This window comes from Callorhinchus milii, unplaced genomic scaffold (genome assembly GCF_018977255.1).
Source record: "Callorhinchus milii isolate IMCB2004 unplaced genomic scaffold, IMCB_Cmil_1.0 Scaffold1, whole genome shotgun sequence".
Classification (NCBI taxonomy): domain Eukaryota; kingdom Metazoa; phylum Chordata; class Chondrichthyes; order Chimaeriformes; family Callorhinchidae; genus Callorhinchus; species Callorhinchus milii.
Genome location: NW_024704742.1, coordinates 6,268,603 through 6,291,105, shown reverse-complemented (window position 1 = coordinate 6,291,105; position 22,503 = coordinate 6,268,603). Strand labels below are relative to the sequence as shown.

The 22,503-nt window shown below is 46.1% G+C and overlaps 1 protein-coding gene across 1 annotated transcript; it reads left to right on the top strand.

The window, feature by feature from the left end:
* The first annotated feature begins 1,024 nt into the window (after nucleotides 1-1,024).
* hadh (hydroxyacyl-CoA dehydrogenase) lies at nucleotides 1,025-20,938 on the top strand. Its single transcript, NM_001292224.1, is given in 8 exon segments — nucleotides 1,025-1,203; nucleotides 7,230-7,358; nucleotides 10,688-10,845; nucleotides 11,644-11,770; nucleotides 14,242-14,331; nucleotides 15,548-15,620; nucleotides 17,498-17,614; nucleotides 20,437-20,938. Coding segments are annotated over 8 exon segments (927 nt in total). The 5' UTR covers nucleotides 1,025-1,089; the 3' UTR covers nucleotides 20,556-20,938.
* Nucleotides 20,939-22,503: the final 1,565 nt, after the last annotated feature.

Below are 22,503 nucleotides of genomic sequence, written 5' to 3'. Positions count from 1 at the left end.
CGCCGCCGCCGCCGCCGCCGACCCCAACTCGCACTTGTGTCGCGCGCGGTGAGAGCAACTGGCCCCCCGCCAGCGAGAGACCTGGGTTCGATTCCCGGCGGGTCAGGGGCGAAACCTTGGGCGGGTTTCCTGACTCCGCGCGCGCGCCCGATGACAGTCCCTCAAGAGAAACAGAAACACCGTAACAATTTGGTCGCCTCAAACCACGGCCGTTTGCGCGGACGCCGCCGGGCGCGATTGGCTCCGGGGTTTACGCCCACAAAGCGGACAGTCAGTTCGCTTTACGGTATGTTCTGTGAAGCGCTTGGAGACGCCTCGAAGACGGGACCGGGCGCTAAACCCGAGGCAAATATTATTATTATTATTATTATATTTATTATTGTTATATAGCGCCCTCCGCGCTTGAGGGTGACGGAGAATGAGGCCGAGCCAGGAGGCGGGGGAGGGGGAGGCGACTGTAGCCCCACCCCCTGCTCTCTCAGGCCCCTCCCCTGCTCTCTCAGCCCCTCCCCTTGCCATCTCAGCCCCTCCCCCTGTCCACTCAGGCCCCTCCCCTGCCCTCTCAGACCACTCCCCTGCATGTCAGGCCCCGCCCCTGCACTCTCAGGCCCCGCCCCTACCCTCCAAGGCCCCGCCCCTGCACTCCCAGGCCCCTCCTCCCGTCCACTCAGACCCCTCCCCTGCCCTCTCAGGCCCCTCCCCTGCCCTCCAAAGCCCCTCCCCTGCCTCTCAGGCCCCTCCCCTGTCCTCAAGCCCCTCCCCTGCCCCTCAGGCCCCTCACCTGCCTCTGAGGCCCCTCCCCTGCCCCTCAGGACCCTCCCCTGCCCCTCAGGCCCCTCCCCTGCCCTCTCAGGCCCCTCCCCTGCCCCTCAGGCCCCTCACCTGCCTCTGAGGCCCCTCCCCTGCCCCTCAGGCCCCTCCCCTGCCCCTCAGGCCCCTCACCTGCCTCTGAGGCCCCTCCCCTGCCCCTCAGGCCCCTCCCCTGCCCCTCAGGCCCCTCCCCTGCCCCTCAGGCCCCTCCCCTGTGTGTGTGTGTGTGTGTGGGGGGGGGTTGTCTGTCTGTGTCTCTCTCTCTCTCTCTCCGGGGCGATGGCTTTCCTCACTCGGCGGCTGCTCCGCTGTGTGAGCCGCTCCTCCCGAGCTCTCAGCCTCCAACACGTCACCGTCATCGGCGCCGGACTGATGGGGGCCGGAATCACTCAGGTCAGGCGGGGCCCGGGGGGGGGGCCCGGGGGGGGCCCGGGGGGGGGGCCCGGGGGGGGGCCCGGGGGCCGGGGGCGGGGGGCCCGGGGGGGGGCCCGGGGGGGCCTTCACTCTGCACCCGGAGCCGCGGCCACTGACACGGCGAGGCCTCGGGCCTGCAGCCAGCGACCAAGCCGTCAGTCACAGTCACTACACCCGCTCAGTCAGTCAGTCAGTCACTACACCCGCTCAGTCAGTCACAATCACAGTCACTACACCCGCTCAGTCAGTCAGTCACTACACCCTCACAGTCACTACACCCACTCAGTCAGTCACAATCACAGTCACTACACCCACTCAGTCAGTCACCCTCACAGTCACTACACCCGCTCAGTCAGTCAGTCACAGTCACTACACCCGCTCAGTCAGTCACCCTCACAGTCACTACACCCGCTCAGTCAGTCAGTCAGTCACAGTCACTACACCCGCTCAGTCAGTCACAATCACAGTCACTACACCCGCTCAGTCAGTCACAATCACAGTCACTACACCCGCTCAGTCAGTCACAATCACAGTCACTGCACCCGCTCAGTCAGTCAGTCACAGTCACTACACCCGCTCAGTCAGTCACCCTCACAGTCACTACACCCGCTCAGTCACTCAGTCACAGTCACTACACCCTCTCAGTCAGTCACCGTCACAGTCACTACACCTGCTCAGTCAGTCACCGTCACAGTCACTACTCCCACTCAGTCAGTCACAGTCACTACACCCGCTCAGTCAGTCACAGTCACTACACCCGCTCAGTCAGTCACAGTCACTACACCTGCTCAGTCAGTCACTACACCCGCTCAGTCAGTCACAGTCACTACAGCCGCTCAGTCAGTTAATACCCAACAACAACAGCAACGTGTCATTCATATAGCGCCCGTCACGCAGGGTAGCGCCCCAGAGCGCTTAGAGACCAGTCAGTGGTCAGTCAGTCAGTCACTACACCCGCCGCCGCCAGCCAGCTCCTGCGCCTGCCAGTCACTATTCCAGCCGGTCAGTTAACCAGTCACTACACCCGGTCAGTCAGTCGTTAACATTCTGGATCACGTTGTTGCCACCCGACTTCACTCGCTCTTCTCCCCTCTCCCCAAGTCCTACTTGACCGACCGCCATCGTTCCATCTCCGCAGATGGCATCTCCTCCCCTCGCACGGATACCTGCAACGTACCCCGAAGCTGAGACCTCCGCCCCCCCCCCCCTCCTCCTCCTCCTCATTTACACACTCACTCTCCATGATATCACCCTCTCTCTTAACCCCCTTCGTGTCCCGTCTGGAGACCCACCTCTTCGGCCGTGCCACCCACCTCTTCGACCGGCCACCCTCCCGCGCGCCCCCACTGCTCTCCTGACCCCAACTCCAGGCTCGGGTCCAAAAAACCCCGACTGTCCAGCGCCCTGGGACGTCTTTCCAACGTGAAGGCACGACGCAAGTCAGTGTGTTGTTGTTGTTGTTGTTGTCAGCTTCTCCACGTGATGTCAGACATCGAGGCTTGGATGAGCGCTAACTTTCTGCAGCTGAGTGGTGAAACCATCCTCGTTGCCTCCTGTCAATGTTTTCTTACCCGCGGCCCCCGACCTCATTAATCTCCTCAGGGTGTCCACTCGCTGAACTAGTAAGTGAGTCGAACCTGGGCATAGGGTTTTATCCCCAATCGTTTTTTCCTTACCCAACATCTGGTTTCTGACCAGGACTGCCCCGTCACCCACCTGTGCCCCGTCACCCACCTGTGCCCCGTCACCCACCTGTGCCCCGTCACCCACCTGTGCCCCGTCACCCACCTGTGCCCCGTCACCCACCTGTGCCCCGTCACCCACCTGTGCCACATTGCCCTCTGACCATTTTTCGCACCCAACAGACTTGAAACCCTCCCCAATCTGCCCAGCTCTTCCGATTATGTTGCAATTCATTCAAAACTCCCCCGTGCGCCCATATCCTAACCCGAACCAATCTCCACACCCACATCACCCCAGTCCTTGGCTTCCTTATTGCAGAGCGGATCAATTTCAAGATCCTCACCCTCACAAATCACTTTATCTCCTGGCTGGCACCTCCGTGCCTCTCTCATCTCATGATCCCTCACTTCTCTGTCCACCCCCTTCTCTCTGCTGACTCCGGAGGCTTCTGCAGGTCCCTCGTTCCCTCCGCTCCACCATCAGCGGCCACGGCTTCAGCCACTGGTACCCTGAAACTCTGGGACTCTCTGTCTCCTCCTTGTCTGACTTCAGATTGCGGGTCAGGGATGGCTGATGTGAGGTCAAGGCAAGACTTAGCCCACACTGAAAAAGTTAGAGCAATGTGGATGCTTGGAGGGTGAGCAGCAGAGTACAGCATGTGCTAATGTGCAACATAATAATTGGAACAGGTTTGATTCTGGAGTTGGGAGATATCCTATTATAACTGTTGAGGTGCTCCCAAACAACGACCTGTGCCATACAAGTCTGGCTGAAAGCACGTCTTACAGACAAGCCCTGACTGACTGACTGACTGACTGACTGAACTACTCCTCCTCCTCCATCCCTTGGCTGCTTACTTTTCTTGGGGTAAATGCAATTGATACGGTTACTGGGAAGGGAAAGAATGCAGTTATATTTAGTTTATCAAGGATTGTGCTGACCAGACTGTTGGCGAGGCTCCTGTTCTATGCAACGTCAATGGGTTCAGACCGGCTTGTTTGTTCTGTGTCTCAAGTACAGGTGGCTCCAACCTCTGGCCCTTATCCTTTTTAATGCACGCATAAATAATAATAATAATACACAATCTTTTAGTTCATTACCCGAACCAAGATACCCCGCACCCTGCCCCCCACCCCACATAATATAAATGGTTTTATATTACGAGCACCAAAGTTTCTATTTTTTATAGACGTCAGGTTGACTGTTTTTGGAGCAGTTTCACCTCCGTGTCAGGAGGTTGTACGTTCAGGCCAACGCCGGGGCTTTGAGCTCACATTCTAACCTGAAACTCCAGTGTAGAGCTGGGGGTACTGATGGGTTGTCAGCGGTGCAGTCCTTCAGGTGAGGTTTTAAACCTGGTGGATGTTAAAGATCCCGGGGCACTATTTGAAAAGAGAAGGGAATCTCTCCCAATGTCCTGGACCAACTGTTCCCCATATCAATTCGCCTCGCAAGCAAGAGATCTGGGTTTGATTCCCGACAGGCGAAACGTTGGGCAAGTTTCCCTACTCCACACACCTCTGCTGACCTAGTCGATTGGCGGATCGCTTTTCTGGGAGTGACAATTCCTTCAAAAAATAAAATAATAATTTGGTCATTCAATCCATGACTGTTTGTGGGACGCTGCTGTGGGCAATTGACGGCCACGTTTTGCCTCCAGAATTCAATTCATTTTACAATGTATTCAAAGTGAGGCACTTTGAGACGTCTCAACGACGTGATTAGTCGCATATATCAAACAAGGAATATTAATATTATTATTAGTCTGACTGATTGTTTGTTGCTGACATGTTTTCTTTCCGGATGGAGGGAAGCAAGGGAAGATATTGAAGTAGAATGAAATAATCGACGACGAATGTGAAATGGTGTTGCAACAGTGGACTTTTGTCAGCAGTTGCACAAAATAATTCAACTGTTTTGACCTTTGCTTTTGGAATCATTTACTAACTCGGGAATCGTAAATACAGGCTGACCAGAATATGATTTGCAGTGGGGGGGCGGGGGTGGGGGGGTGTTTAAGGACACCGGCAACCAGTGCTGGAATATTCACACAATGTTTCCAGAATATAAACTTTTATAACGTTCAGTCGGCTTTACCATTTAAATTCCAGCTGATGGCACTGTTTATGGGTTAAGATGCGTCATTTTGGGTACTCAGCTGCATAACCATAAATAAGTCTCCACGTGTTTGTGCCCTTTGAGTGTTTGGATTACAGTGTTGTTTTGTTTTAAAAAAAGTGCTCCCCTCATGTCTTTCGCATTTTAGAGGTATTACGGACTTAACAATGCAACAACAGATTGCAGCTTTATAGTGGCTTTCACATAGGATGAATGCTTCAGGAGTAACAATATAATAATATAATCCTTGCATTTGATCCAGCACCTTATCATGTAGTCGGGATTTCTTCACAGGATTTTACTGGAAAGTGTAGTGACTGTATTTTATTTTATCGACAATTGTATTTTGCGATTGAGCTGCAGTCTCCCAGGGCAACGCTCTGCCTCACATCAGGAGCAAGGAACAGAAGAAAGTGAATTTAAGGGTGTTGATCAAAGAGTAGTCAAATGTGTAGATTTGTATCATTAACAATAATAATAAAAATCCTTACATTTAGTGCACGTCAGGAGGACGTCCCAAAGTGATTCACGTGATATGCTGTAAAGTGCAGTGTCTGTGTTTTGTGGTGACAACCAATTTGCGCACAGCAATGTCCCAGAACCAGCCATGAAGTGAATGACCAATTTTATTTTGGGGGATTGTTGGCCAGGACCCTTTTAAGAGGGTTTTGAAAGCATTGAGCAAAGCAGAGGGATTTTAGGGGGAAATTTCAGGCATTGTGACTGAATGTTCACACACAAGTTTTGGAAAAGACATCGTGAAAGTTAAGATTTAAGAAATATTGAACGTACAGGTGATAACTTGAACTTTTGCAGTTGCAGCGTTAACAATCACTATCTGTGACACTGACCAACAGTTATTCATATTTTTAAAAAATAAATCTATTCTAAAATTTATGTTTGAACATTCAGTCATTCGCTTCACAGTTGTTTGTGGGACATGACTGTGTGCAAATAGATTGCCACGTTTGCTTACAAATACATAGTTGCTGCAGTTCGCAGAACAACAGCAGCTATAACTTGCATTTACACAGCGCCCTTTTTACATTTTACATAGCAGTAGAGTTTTGAAAACGTTTACGAAAAGCTTTGAGATATTCTAGATACTATTATTGAATACAAGGATTATGAGTCATAATGTTTGCAGAATAATTTATGTTGTAGGACGTAGAGTCCTGTAGCTCAGTGGTTAGAGCACTCGCCTCGCAAGCGAGACCTGGGTTTGATTCCCGGCAGGTCAGGGCGAAACCTCGGGCAAGTTTCCTTGCTCCACACGCCTGATAATAATCCCTCAAGAAAAAAATAATACAAAATAATAATTTGGTCACTCAATTCCACGACTGTTTGTGGGACACCGCTGTGCGCAATTTGGCTGCTGGGTTTCGCCCACAAACTTACAGTCAATTCACTTTACAATATATTCTGTGAAGCGCTTTGAGACAACAACAAGATTACATTTGTATAGCGCCTTTCACGTAGGGAGGACGTCCCAAGGCGCTGGACTGAGTACAACGTTTCAGACCCGAGCTGGGGTCGGGGGCAGAGAAGAGAGGAGAGTGACCGATGGCATGGTCGAAGAGGAGGCTAAGGAGGGGGTGAGGCGGAGTGACTGGAGGATGGAATTCCAGAGGTTGGGGGCAGAGTGGCTGAAGGCTCTCCCGCCAATGGTGGGGCGGGTGGGTCGGGGGACGTGGAGCAGGCCGGAGCCGGCTGAGCGGAGGGAACGGGCGGGTTGGTAGGGGGTTAGGCGGTCGCAGAGGTAAGATGGGGCGAGGCCATGGAGGGCTTTGTAGGTGAGGACCAGGATCTTGAACTGGATCCTCTGAAGGATAGGGAGCCAATGCGAGAGTGGGGGAGATGGGGTCACGGAGTTTGGTGCGGGAGAGGACACGGGCTGCAGAGACATCTAGAAGACGTGAAAAGCGCTCTTATCAAATGCAAGGATTATTATTATTATTAAAAGGGCATTGAGGTAAATGTTGTTTTTGTTTTGACACAAAAAGACTAAAGTTGCTATTAGCAATTGTTCTGTTTATTTCACAAACAGACGTCACAATCTGTTGTTTACTGGAACTAAGCACTCACTATATGATCTGGCACCAGCCCTAACTCCACAACAAACATGAATCCTGGGTGGTGGTTCTGCTCTAACATGGCTGAGACATTACGTGACATTGCTGAGCACACGTTTCTGTTTTTATCAGGTAGCTGCTGCAACAGGACACACTGTAGCATTGGTGGATACTTCGGAAGATATCCTGAATAAATCGCTGAAGGGAATTGGAGCGAGCCTTGGGCGGATCAGCAAGAAGAAGTTTGCAGACAAGCCTGAGGTTGATAACTTTTGACATTGATGAGTTTCGCAGAATTTGTATTGCGTCCTTCTCGGTATAAAAAAATCTGAGAATTGGTCCTCGAGTATTACCTTCCAGTCGATGTATCTCATGTTAGCCCTCATTCGCCCTGACGTTTTCTAGCCTTACGTTGTACACTTAAACTTTGGTTGTGTTCCCGTGGTGCTTCCCAGGTCAAATCGAATGCTGTTGAACTGCGGTCACTGTCACTTAGTGGATCAACTGCTTCCACCCCCATGAATAGCATCTGGGTGACTGACTAGAGCTACGGCAAGGAAGGACCTGACCCTGGTAGGCTCCCCGACAACACCGAGTCAGGAAGCAACAACAACAACAAGATTCCATTTATAAAGCGCCTTTCACGTCAGGAGGACGTCCCAAGGCGCTGCACAGTTGGGTCATGACCCGAGCAGGGGGGAAATGGTCAGGGTGAGGGGAGGGAAGGGAGGGAGCGAGGAGGGGGGAAATGGTCAGGGTGAGGGGAGGGAAGGGAGGGAGCGAGGAGGGGGTAGAGAGTCGAGAGGGGAGCTGAAGGCACGGTCAAAGAGAAAGGTTTTGAGACCGGCCTTGAAGGAGGAAAGGGAGGAGGCGGCGAAGGCACTGGGGGATGGAGTTCCAGAGCCTGGGGGCTGAGAGGCTGAAGGCCCGACCACCGATGGTAGGGCGGTTGGGGCGGGGGACGTGGAGCAGACCGGAGCCAGAGGAACGGAGGGTACGGGCAGGTAGGTAGGGGGATAGTAGGTCGGAGAGGTAGGAGGGAGCAAGGCCGTGAATGGCCTTGTAGGTGCAAGTCATGCACAACATTTTGAAAAGCGCAGAGCTCTTCCAATGTGGGCAATCCTCCAGGAAGAGAATGCGCATTCCATTCCAGATACAGAGACATGTCCATGTGCTGGGGGCCATGCATATGTGGAACTCTTCAGTCTGGTTTGGATATACTCTATAGCGCCCTTCACAAAGGATAGCGTTACTGCTTCAACGGCAGGCAGGGATGGACACCGAGCAAGGGAGAGGGGAGGGTGGGAGTGACGATAGGCACGATTCAAGAGGTAAGCATTCAGGTGGGATTTGAAGGTGGATAAAGAGGGGCAAGGCAGAGAGATTAATGGAATAAATGAGGAAGCAGCGAATAAACCTGGGTTGGCAAAATGCAGGTTAAAAACCCTTTTATTTGTGAGCAAATATTGATTTCTTCAAACAAAGATTAGACAGCTTTCTGTTAGGAGATAATATTATGGGATATAGTACATAGGTAGTTCGGGACAAATGTGCATGTGTTCTGAACTACCTATGTACTATATGTAGGAAGGAAAGGGCACGAATACTCAGAAATATTGCCAGCGTCTTTATGCAGTGTGGGTGAATGAAGCTTGACCCTGCTGCAAATTGCCAATGGTTACTGTCGATACACTGACTGTCCAGAGCCTTGGGACACCCTCCCGAAGTGAAATCCTCTATACACTTGTAATTTTGTTGTTGTTGTCTTGCTTTCCATCCGTCATTGATTCCACTTGTTAACGATAGTTCAGGGTTGTCATTTGTATAGGTCATTAACTCCATCTAGTGGCAGATACCACATGCTGAGGATTACACCCATTATTAAAAGGAGAAATGTATTCTGCTGATCTTGGTCACAATTCGTAAACGTTTGTACGCTTCTTATTTTTTGTGGCAATGTTTTGTTCTATTTTATGCGTTGCAATTCAGTCACAAATAATAATAATAATCCTTGCAATTGATATAGCACCTTATCATGTCATTGAGACGTCTCAAAGCGCTTCAAAGAATAAGAATAATTGTGTTTGACCTAGCGCCTTATCACGTTTTTGAGCAGTCCCACAGCGCTTCACAGAATATACTGTAAAGTGAATTGAATCCTAGAATCTTGCAGCGCAGAAGGAGGCCATTCGACCAACTGTGCCTGCGCCAGCTCTTTGAAAGAGCAACCAACTCGTCCAACTCTCCCGTTCTTATACCATAGCCCTGCAAATTCTTCCTTTTTAAGTACCTATCTAATTCCCTTTTGAAAGTTATATCGAATCTGCTTCCACCTCACTTTCAGGCACAAACCCTGGTCCTCTCGCTTGCAAGGCGAGTGCTCTAACCAACGTACTACAGAGTTCCAAAGGGCAGTTGTGCTAAACTTTTAAAACTGCTGTCATACTCTGTGGCTTATTAGGCTTATTAGCTGCTTCCTCTAGTTCAGCGGAGGGACTGTGGCAATGTGTGGCATCCAACCATTCAGATGTCTAGCTTGAGGCCAGCTTCTTTAAACAGATGTTAGCACGGCTAAGGGATAAAAATTCTTTTGAATTATTTCTACTTCTGGTGGCTGGGGAGTACTTTCAGGAGAAAGCGCTCTTCTACAATTTTAAACACAAAATTGGGAACAACGCTGCAGCCTTTACAGAAGATGCCTTTAGTAAGTAACTGATTTTCTTGCTCGTGGAGACCAGATGTGATGGGTCTCTATGGGCAGGAGAATGTAATGCCTCTGGTACTAACTTGCAGCCTACATATGTCTTCAGATTGTCCAATGTCCTAACAGTGGAACCATGAACCTGGAGTTGTCTGGTGGTATAGGTTATGGTTTATTTAGGTAAACAGGACCTGCAGCATTAGGTTTTCTTAGCTTAAGCACCTCAATTCAGCGTTCAGGGCCCATCTGAACTGCCGACATTAATGTAAGTGGAGTGGAAACACTCAAAATTGCATACTGGCGTCGCAGCAAACTACGTTCCCAGAGACATGAGGAGGAGAGCTGTAATATGAGGGGAGTCTGCAACTCGGGGAGATTGAATTAATAAATTGAAGTCAACTAGAAAAGGCATTGCTTGACTTTCTAAAATTATGCAGAGTAATATTTTTTAGGGAATGTAGTTGTTCTGCCCTCCCCCCGCCCCCATTTTTATATAATGTACAGTTGCATTTCGGCCACAAAATACACACTCAATTCACTTTACAGTATATTCTGTGAAGCGCTTTGAGACGTATCCAAGACATAATAAGGCGCTGCATCAAATGCAAGTATTATTATTATGGAAACGAGCACCTTGTTCTCAACAAGTGCCTCTGCGTAATGTAAACTCCCTTTAGCAGATGGAGTATCATTAATACAAACGTTCACCCTTGCCATTTGAATATTTTACAACGCAGCAATCTGTGTGGCGGGAGGAAGGAATAATTCTAAGCAATTAAATTTCCACAAATGTGTTCGGAAAAATCCTTGGTGAAAAGAAAGAGCCCGAGTGAAAGTGACAACAAGATCTCGGTCTTCACTACTGTACTGCTTTTCTCCAACCCTCTAGGCCGGTGCAGAATTCGTTCAGCAGACTCTTCAGAGAATCAGTATCTGCACAGATGCTGTGCCTGTTGTTCACAACACTGACCTGGTGGTCGAAGCTATTTTGGAAAACATGAGTGTCAAGCAGGAGCTTTTCCAGAAACTGGATAAGTTTGCACCAGCGTAAGTATTTGGTCCGTTTTCACTGCTTCACAAAACTATAACCTGTGCAGTGCTTTTCTTTTAGGTATCTCGACAATGTGTTAAAATGCTATATGAAATTAAAGGTTTCTTATTTTTATTTATGTATTTATTTCCAAGCATCTGTCATTGAAAAAGCTGTTTTATTTGAAGTAGTAAATGATGGAAAATGAATGACCTAATGCGTAACCTTGCATGCAATGCAAGCCGCTTAAACTGGACACCTCAAGGCCAGCCATATTGTCCGGCTTAAGCGGCGTCCAAGGCTTACCGAAGTTCTCCCATTGCCGTTCCCATTGGATGAGAAGGGAACCAATCAGCAGCGGCTCCGAGGTGATTGACAGCCTTGGAACCGCTTGTGAATTGATGGGCTCCAGCCAATCACAAGCGGCTCAGCTGTCAATCAATCCCAATTTGCCTCCTCCCATTCCCTCTTTTGTTTCTTCTCTGATCCTCTTCCCCCCCCCCACCACCCTCAGATTGTTTGACAGCCCAGAGCCACTTGTGAATGACTGGAGTCCTCTGTCAAATCAATTTGCAGTTTCACAAGTGATTAGATGCCGGAGTGACCAGCGTGGATTTTGTCCAGTTTAACCAAATTTTGTCCGAATTAACAGGCATATTTAAAACGGGTAAGAATTCAAATGAATCGGGGCTGGGGTTTTTGGCCCATTTACCTGCTGTGCTGAGTTAACCGACATCCGGCTAAAGCGGCTTCTACTGTACTTCACTGTTTTGAAGGAGTAATTTTTTTTTTAACCCCCTTTGCTTCTCCGGTAGGCACACCATCTTTGTTAGCAATACTTCATCATTGCCCATCACGGAGATGGCAAATGTTACATCCAGGCAGGACCGTTTTGGTGGTCTCCACTTTTTCAACCCTGTGCCTTTGATGAAGCTGGTAGAGGTTGGTTTTGTTTTGTTTTTCTATTAAGCGCAAAATCGGTGAAAAGAAAACCCTCGGTGGATTTATTTGTTTGCAGCCAACCAGCTTAGCTCAGTTTGTAACGCTCTCACCACTTGAGTAAGAAAATTGTGTGAACAAGCCCCACATTTGGACTGCAGTATTGGGGGAGAGTTACTTTGTTGGTGGTCAGGATGGAATCAAGTCTCACATCCTTCATGTGAGACCTCCTCACTCCCCGATCCACCATCTCCGCTCGACTGGCACCGGCCTCCTGCTCGTCCCTCGCACCCTTCACCCCACCATCGGCGGTCGCACTTTCAGCCACTACACCCTGAAACACTCCGGAACACACTTCCTCAATCCCTCCACCTTGGCCCCTCTCAAGTCCCACCTTAAAACCTTCCTCTTCAACCGTGCTTACAGCCACTTCTCCCCCCGGCTCGGAGTCAGGCTCCGCCACTGTTAGCCGCCTCAGCACCTCAGTGTCTGGCAGCATCAACCTCCATGGTTACACACTATAACTCACCAAGCCAGTCAGGAACCTAGGTGTCTCGTTCGACCCTCAACTGTCTTTTCTCCCCCACATTCAAGCCATGACCTGCTCTGCCTTCCCTCACCTCCGTAACATCACCCGACTCCTCCACTGACTCACCCCTCAGGCCGCTGAAACTCTTGTTCATGCCTTCATCACCTCCAGGATCGACTACGCAAACTCCCTGCTTGTCAGCCTTCCCAACTCCTCCCTCCACACACTGCAGATAATCCAGAACTCTGCAGCCCGTGTCCTCTCCCGCACCAAACTCCGTGACCCCATCTTCCCCATTCTCGCCCAACTCCATTGGCTCCCTATCCTTCAGAGGATCCATTTCAAGTTCCTGGTCCTCAATTACAATTAGATGGCCTCGCCCCACCCTACTTCTGCGACCTCCTAACCCCCTACCAACCCGCCCGTTCCCTCCGTTCAGCTGGCTCCGACCTACTCCACGTCCCCCGCCCCACCATTGGCGGGAGAGCCTTCAGCCACTCTGCCCCCAACCTCTGGAATTCCATCCCCCAGTCACTCTGCCTCGCCCCCTCCTTAGCCTCAAGACCCTCCTTTTCGACCAGGCCATCAGCCACCACCCTTCCCCTCCACTCCCTTCCCCCCCTGACCCCAGCTCGGGTCTGAAATGTTGTACACTATTCAGGGGCTTGGGACGTCCTCGCGACGTGAAAGGCACTATACAAATGTAATCTTGTTGTTGTTAGCGGTCTGAGACGCTACCCTGCGTGGAGGACGCTATATAAATGCAAGTTGTTGTTGTTGAGACCTTAATCAAGGACAACAACAACAACTTGGATTTATATAGCGCCCTCCATGCCAGACTACATCTCAGAGTGCTTCACAATAACGGATCCCGGGACCGAGCCGGGGAGAGGAAGGAAGGTGACCAAAGGCGCGGTCGAAAAGAAAGGTCTTCAGCAGAGTCCATTTGAAGAGAGAAAGGAGTTTCTTCCCTTGTCCTGGCCAATAATAATAATAATAATCCTTGCATTTGATATAGCGCTTTTCACGTCTTCTAGACATCCCAAAGCGCTTCACATAATATACTGTAAAGTGAATTGACTGTATATTTGTGGGCGAACACGGCAGCCAATTGCGCACAGCAATGTCCCGCAAACAGTCATGGATTGAAAATGACCAATTTATTATTGTTTTGTTTTGGAGGGATTATTATTAGGCTCTGTGTGGAGTAAGGAAACTTGCCCAAGGTTTCGCCCTTACCTGCCTGGAATTGAACTCAGGTCTCTCACTTGCAAAGCGAGTGCTCTAACCACTGAGCTACAGGACTCCTAACCCAATAATCCTCCATGGAAAATTCGTCATTCACTTGATAGTTGCTTGTGGGACCTTTCTATGCACAGCACAGATGCCATGTTCAACCACAAATGCTCCTACCCTTGACCTTAACTACTATAAATTATGAAAGTGACAAGTTCTCTAGATTCTGTTGAGTTGGTAGTCTTTCTGTCTTTTCAATTGTTCAAGCCATTTCTTTCTAAGAAGTGCAGAAAGCCAATTTCCAAATTAAGACTGAATTGAAGAATTTCCCCAATTCAATGCAGTCTTCAATCTGAAGACATAATAATCTTGCAGACTAAGACTTGGCAGAATCTCAAGCTGTTAGTCTGCTCTGAGAAGAGAAAATGAGTCCGACTACAGGAGAAGGGGGAGGGGGGAAATAATGGAGAAAATTTGATTCATTAGACACATTGAATAAATCACATAATCAAAACTATTTTGTGGGAGGGAGGGGGGTAAATTGTAAAACTACATTCAGGATTCCATCCTGACCGGTTTGGGTTACTCTGTCTTTAAGTGGAGCTGAGGTTAAGATGAGATGTGGAAGAGCTGTTTGAATAGTTGATTGTTTAGTATCGAAGTGGACCAATTTAATGACTTAATGATTCAATCTAATTATATCTCTTAGGTGGTTCAGACGCCAATGACCAGCCAACAGACATTTGATGCCTTGATGAGTTTCACCAAGGTGTTGGGGAAAAACCCTGTAGCCTGTAAGGTAAAATTGTCTGCCTTTATTACATTTTCTTACTACTGTATTGTCAGCTGCTTCTCTGATGGCTCTGGCTGGTTGGGTACCAAGGTGTCGAGTGGCTCGAGTCAGCATGGGGTTTGGGGTTCATGCCCCATGTCAGGACTTTGAGCTCATGGTCCAGGCTGACACTTCAATGCAATGCTGAAGGATCTTTACATTGTTCCTTCATATAAGATGTTATACTAAGGTCATGCCTGGCTGTTGAGATAAATGTTAAAGATTCTATGGCACTACTTAAAAAGTTTCTACTGGTGACTTGCCTTGTGCAAATTGGCTGCCACATTCACCTACACATATACAGTCACTACACTTCACATAAACATCTTCTGAAGCAGTTTGAGACAGTTGTGGTTACCTTTCTGGCTGTTTGTTGTCTGACTCACACCTGTAGATTAGGCTTTTCCGCGGAAGCTGCACTTGTGGGTAGGGTTACTTCTGTGAATTTCTGACCACAAATCTTTCAAGAGAAGAAAAGATAAATCTATGCAGGTTTTTCCATCTCCTGCAGCAAGCTAGAATGCAAAAGCCTCTAATCAGACCACATGCTACTTCTCTCAATTGAGAAACGCCAACTATTCACTATAATTGGGAACTTCCTACATTTAGTCACGCCAAAAAAAGTCTCTGGAATCCATTGCAAATGATCAATTAATTTTCAAGGATCCATGGTTGAGTTCTGACGAGCATTAATTTCCAACAATTATCTTTGTCAATCTCGAACGACTATCTGTGTGTATATAATCTGTGTATGTTTGTGTATGTGTATGCATGTACGTATGTTTGTGTTCATGAGGTATATACGACAATTCAAAGTTCAACCAATTTCACCCCTAATCTGGCCAACTTCCTGATGATTTTTGTACTCACCCAAACTTTTCTTTCTTCACCCAAATTATTTTAATGTTTATTCATTTGGTCAGGAAGAAAAGAGATGCCCAGGGTAAATATATTTGTTTAACTTTTCCCCTGGTCTTATTTGCTCTGGTCTTTTAGGACCCCTGGTCTGCATAATCTATAGTTCTTGGTCTTGCAAATCTGTTTCAAAGAAAGGTGTTTTTTTAAAAAAAAACACTTGGGTTTCTTGTTCAATATATTTACTTTCTTAGTGAAGTTCTTTTAAACACATTGTGAGCTTCAATATTTAACAGAAAAACTGACATGTCCACTTTTTTCTTCCTAGGATACGCCTGGATTTATTGTGAACCGCCTCCTGGTGCCATACCTGATGGAAGCGGTCCGGCTGCATGAAAGAGGTACTACTGTAGACTTGCAGCTTACAAACTTGCGCAGGTCCCACGATAGTTATAATATAATAGTAATCCTTGCATTTGATACAGCGCCTTTTCGCATCTTCGAGACGTCTCAAAGCGCTTCACATAATATGCTGTAAAATGAATTGACTGTATTTTGTGGGTGAAACGCAGCAGCCAATTACGCACAGCAGCGTCCCACAAACAGTCGTGGATTGAGTGACTTTTTTTAAGGAATTATTGCCCCCAGAAAAGCGATCTGCCAATTAACTGACAACCGGGTTTAGTTCATTTGGTAAATCTACTATCAACCTACTAATTGGTAAAAACCAAATGCATTGTATGTCTTTCTTTCTCTAAAAGAGCTGGTATTTAAACGCAGAAGCTGATTGCGCACAGCAGTTTCCCACAAACAGTTGTGGATTGAGTAACCCAATTTTTTTTTGAAGGATTATTACACCCAAAAAAAGCAATCCGCCAATCGACTAACAACCGGGTTCCTGCTTACTGCTAGGTAAACAGAAGCGTGTGGAGTAAGGAAACTTGCCCAACGTTTCATCCTGCCGGGAATCAAAACCAGATCCTATCGCTTGCGAGGCGAGTGCTCTAACCACTGAGCTACAGGACTCAATCTTCAAGGCAGCTCCAAGCTTTCTATTCCAGAGCTTGAGTTGTAGTTTTCTTTAATAAAATGCAAGTTTTTCCACAGATCCCTCATTAAATGACAGAAGTCCTGCTCGTCACAAAGCAGATTTTTAGTTAAGTCATATAAGGCTAATTGAGTGGACACCGCTGCTTTTTGTAGAGTTGCTGTCCCGGGTTTCCCTCCATGAACATACTTTTTTCATGGGACTTTTTTAGTTCAATACCTCAGGTGATAAGTGAATGTATTTAATAAATGTCAACTGAGATGAGTTGACATTTATGGCCACCCAGACAAAATGAGTCTCAGTGTACTTTTAAGCTAAGCTTTTTTTAAACTATACTATACTACTTTTAATATAGTGTCACTGCTAATTAAATCGCAGTTTGGTTTGACATTAGAAATTGGAAGATCAAAGACACAATTGGGATGAAATCAGTATGAACATTGTAACCTTAGTCTTTTATTTCACTGAAGATATGTTTTCAATATGGAAGGCACTGCAGTGTATGAAATTGCTAACTTATGTAGAGTATAGTATACTCCAGTATATTCTGCTGGAAACAAAGTGATATCATTTCCAGTAGTGATTGTGTGTCTTGTGGGCGAACGCAACAGCCAATTTGAGCACAACAGTGTCCCACAAACTGCCATGAAGTTAATGGTCAATTTTAAAATTCTAAACATAACATTGACATCATTAATTGAAATAATGCATTTTTTTAAAGCACTATTTATTGTTCCTTTTTCCAAATACAAGATAACGACATGGAAAACAACACGCAAAATGGGAAAGGCTCCATTTTGACACGTATAAAATCAGGAGCTAAGAACCACTAATTTATGTACAAATAAATTACTGTGTATGTGTTACACATCTTCCATGTATGCACTTAAATGAAAAAGGGAAGAATGCTGGGATGGGAACAATTTGCCATGTACCACGTTGAATGCCGAACGCCTAAATTGACGGTCTTCCGGGATGGCGTCTTACTGTATTTTTTATCTTATTGTGTTTCATAAGACGAATTGACCCAATCAAGCTTTTTGTGTCTGCATAAATACAGCGGAGCACTTTTTTCCATTTGCAATGCCTAGGGGCCTTGTTTTAAGTAACGATGGTGTGAATTTTATGTAAAGCCCTTTCCCATTGAAATCTTCGAAATGCGGACTCCCTTAAGTAACATGGCTTTATTTTGTCTTTTTAAAATCTTGTCTCTTTTGGCTCTTTCACAAGGTCATGGATCAAAGGAAGATATTGATTTGGCAATGAAATTGGGTGCAGGCTACCCCATGGGTCCTTTCGAATTACTGGATTATGTTGGGCTTGACACCAGCAAGTATATTATTGATGGTATGTAGAGATAAATCGATTTCTTTGATTTTGTAGCCTTTGATGTCTCTTAATTGATTTACTGAAAAAAATAAAAACTCCATTTGGATTTTAGCGTTAATTGGTCTTTGGGTAAGATTTATATAGAAGAATGCTAAAGTGGTTGTTGATGATAATAATAATAATCCTCGCATTTGATATAGCGCCTTATCACATCTTTGAGACGTCTCAAAGCGCTTCACAGAATATACTGTAAAGTCAACTGACTGTATACTTTGTGGGCGAAACTCAGTGGTATCCAAGACTCATGGATTGAAGACTAAATTCTGGGGAAATTCCCCTGAACAGACCAGTCTAAAAATAAGAAAATTAGTGGCATTGCTTAGATATTTGTATATCTGTACCTTTGTATTATTGTATCCCAGTTTTGATCTTTGCATTAGCAGGTAATGTTTGGTCCTGTAGTTAAATGTATAAGCTTTGTTTGTCTGCTCAGCCTATTGTGTTCAGACTTTGTGGGAGTCATGGGTGCATGTTTATGTGTGTAATGATTCAATTACTTCTTTATAATAAGGCGTAGGTGATCTTGTGGTGAGAAATGTAATCCATTGCCCAAACAGCTTGTTTTACAATGAAGAACCGAGGTAGGAGCAATGGAATTGGAGTCATTCCTCTCTCCATAGTTGCTGCCTGACCTGTTGAGCATTCCCAGCGACTTCTGTTTTTACTTCATATTAAATGACTGAGTGCTTTTCCCGAGGTTTTGTTAAAATGTTTCTATTTTTTCTTTAAACTCCTGGCACTACGCGCTTACAGCGCAGAAGCAGGCTGTTTGCCCCATCGAGTCTGCACCAGCTCTCAGAGCAAGAAGTTTATTCAATCCCACTGCCCAGCCTTATCCCCATACTCATTCAAGCCTCCATCCTCCCTCTATACCTGTCTACTTCCCTCTTGAAACCCACAATGGACTCCCGCCTCTACCACTTAACTTGTATTCTCTCTTAGTGGAAAACAAATCTCCTAAAATCTTATTTCACTCCTCGTGTGATTATCGTGATAAGGCTCTGTATCAAATGGAAGGATTATTATAATAATAATTATTGCCCCCAGTCTAGACACTGACTCCTTCATTAGTGAATGTAGCATCTCCCTATGTAACCAGCCAAGATCCCGCAATGTTATGCATATTCTTTCTGGTCCCCAGTCAACCTCTGCTCCAGTTAAAATAGACACAACTCATCCAATCCACTTCTGCAGTTGAGAGTGTTTATGTGCGTGACCCCAGATCTCCAGCAGAGTCACTGAACTACAGTAAGTTTTATACCACAGTGAACTGCAGCTAAAGTTTCAGTTTGTACCCTGACCCACCGCAACGCAGAGACAAAATGTCCCACTGCCAGCAAGTCTGAGATTTCCTACTCAGCAGCTTCGGTGATCAAGCCTTCATACCCTCCCTGCTTTTTAGTACATCATGTTTACTCTCCAGTGTTGAGGTTAGCTTCCCGCTGGGAGCACTGTCTGGCTTGCAGAAAATGAGGTGATAGTACTTTGTTTTTTTTTTTAAAAAATCGATTTAATATGATTATAAGGATTATCGTAAAACTTAATAATTCCAAGATATCAAAAATTCTGGAATTGAAGTCATTTCGATCTGAACAAGCAAGAAAATCAGTCCATAAATCAGTTCATCCTTAACGTGAACATCAGGTGCAGATTGTGAAACGAGGTTAAGACCATTTTTATTTATGCGTGGATCGAAATTGAGGATTAGTGGCAGCAGATTGCCGAAGTGCCCAGGAGGTGGTGCTGCGGTGAAGCTGCATTTATGTGGGTGAAAAGAAAATTAAAGGGAGGTTGTGGAATTTTCAGGCCTAAGTTTTGGAACTTAAGAAATTTTAGATTTGTTGGTTTATCGTATCGGATGATGTAGCAACCTGCATCCTACGATTGGAAGCGACCAAAATTAAACTTTTGTCGATTATATCGACGCTAAGGGCCTGTGAGCATCCACTGACCTGTCGATTCGCTTTGCGCTTTAAATATCCAAATACACTTGGTAAATCTGGGTGAGGATTTTATCATTTAGGGTGGCTTCAAACCGAGGGCGACCCTTGAATGTGTGTGTGTGTGTGTGTGTGTGTGCACGGCTTTGTCAGCATTTGCTGCTTTAGGATCTTTGTATCAACACTTTTTGGTAAATGGTTGACGCGTTATATAGATTACTGTGGATTTGTATAAATGATTCTTAAACAGCCAGACGCTATGTGGTGTTAGCTGGTTAAGCTCTAGCAGTAATTCAACTCTGGTGTCCCGTCAAACCTTGCCAACCTTTCTAGGATATGGTAAGCAGAGGATGTCTCTTTGGCTAGAGAGTGCACAACTCCATTCGAGGCAAAAGGAAATTTCCAGGCATTTTAGGAACCCTGTTTTGGTTTGGATACTCCAATGTGTTTCCGCATGTCAGTCACTCACCTGACTTAAAATAAAATAATTATTTGCTTGCTTAAATCTGATTTCCTTAAATCAACATTGATAATATTGGTTGTCTAATTTGACTTTTAAAATATCAGTGGGCAGGGAAAGTGATGCATTTATTTTAATTCTCTGTCGGATGAGGCTTTGTGTAAATTACATGCAGTTTTAAAAAGTAATAAGATTATGTTTGCTCTCCCTTTTAAATCCTGATCCAAATTGTGTTAATCCACAATCATATAGTTTTTTGTCCAGTCCAGCACCACTTTCGGAAGTTACTTGTTATTTTTAGTGGTTGGTGTCTTTAACGCAAAAGATGTTTCAAACTGTACGATTTATTAATCAGTCACTTTTTTTTTTCTCCCCTTTAGGATGGCATGAATTGGATTCCGATAACCCCTTGTTTAGTCCCAGCCCGCTACTAAACAAATTGGTGGGAGAAAACAAGCTGGGTAAAAAGACAGCAGAAGGCTTCTACAAGTACTCCTAGAATGCCTTCACACTGTTTTTTGTACATTAAAGCATCAGTGATGGCAGACTACTCTGACATCATGTTGTTTAAGACATTTGAGCAGGCACTTGCTTAAGTATCTTGTCAAATTTGTACCATAATGTCTTCATAATTTTACATTTTGATAAAATTGCGTTTGAAAACCGGAAATAATGTTGACCGTAGATGGTTCTGATTTATTTCGACAATCTGCAAACCGAAGTTTAAACAATTGATCCTATGCATAGTTGTGCCTTAAAACAGTGACATACGTGAAGAAATTTAATCTGTCCTTCCTGTTTTTGAGCTAAAAGCATTTCGGGCTTTGTATTTGCAAGATCTTTTCCATGTATTAATATGAAAATAAAATGCTCTTTGAATCCAGCTCATTTGATGTGGATGAAAATGCATTATACAGTTATATATACCCTATTTTGTTCCCTGTATTCTAACAAACTGTTGAGTAAACCATCGAAAACATCCACTATATATGTATGTCAGTATAGAGCTGTTAGCAAACCCAGATTTTAAGGAGACTGGCATCTGAAAACTAATTTTCCCAGCGTGGGGAGGTGGAGGGAATGATATCCTCTCATACCCAGGCTGATTATTATCTGACCAACTGTCTCCTACTGCAGCCTGACTGAGGCCAGCTGACTTTTTGTTTGGGGCAGGGATCTTCCCAAAGCATTTTCGTCAGAAACTTACTGCACAGTACTGAACCAGCAAAGAACTTATTAGTTTGACGAACAATGAATAGTGCCATTGGATCTTCAACATCTACCTGGAACGGTACTTTGGTTTAACATTCTATCAGAAGGACGAAACAACAAGATTATATTTCGATAGCGCCTTTCACCTCCTACAAATACAACGTTCCCCCCAGTGCTGCACTGGAGAATCAGCATAGACTATATTGGTTTCCAATTCCTAACGTGGGGCTTGAACCCACATCCTTCTGATTCAAACACGAGAGTGCTATCAACTGAGCCGGGAGATTCACTGATATGTATGCTATACATTTGTATAGCATACCTATTTGGAGAGCTTCATTCTCGCTATTATTTTATTTCCACTTACCTTCGAATGGCTGCCCTACATAAAAAGTTGATCAAGACCGTAAGTAGCTTCGCGTTGAATTCCTTGACAATACAAGTGTCTCAACCGACAGAGAGAGCGCCCACTCGTTCCCGCGACATGGCATCGAGGCTGAACCTCAAGAGCGCTAAGTGGGTTGGGAAAGCTAAAACGTAACAAATTCCACACAGTGTGTGGTTTTCTCTTGTACTGGTGCGGCCTATGCCTGAGTTGACACGCTGCAGTTTTTTTTTTCAGAAGCTTTGGTTAGATAGAAAACGTTGATAAGCTAGGCTAGCGAGTAACTTGCGTGGGAGCATCACAGTTGAACACAGGCCCAGCCTTGAGGACCCACAACTTGGGCCTGTTCTCGCTGGCACCAGAGCGGGACGCAAGATGTGCTTGACACTCTAAAACCACCTTACAAACCAGGTGGCGTCGTCACATCGATCCCGTTAGGAAAACACTGCAAACGTCACCCCACTCTCCCCCCCACCCCCCCCCAACCATTAAATCAAAAAGCTCAGAAACCAGTGGCCATCAATCCAGAGCCAAGACCTCATGCTTTCGCTACCGAAACGGATACCCTCTGAAAAGTCCTGCCCTTTCGCCCCATCGCACGTGGAATACGCTGGAGGAGGAAATACTTGCTCGATCAGTCCGTTCAAGATACACTGCGCAGCCTAGTAGCACCCAAGCATACAGCCACTGACAAATATATGGTATTAGAATATTAATTATCACGTACTCCAGTAGATGTGCTCAACACATGAGAACAAAGATTAGCAATTCTCCTCCTCTAGCTTCAGGATGTATCCTATCAGAACTCCGTCAAGTCCTTTGAGGTAGTTATTTGCCGGGCTTGTGAGGC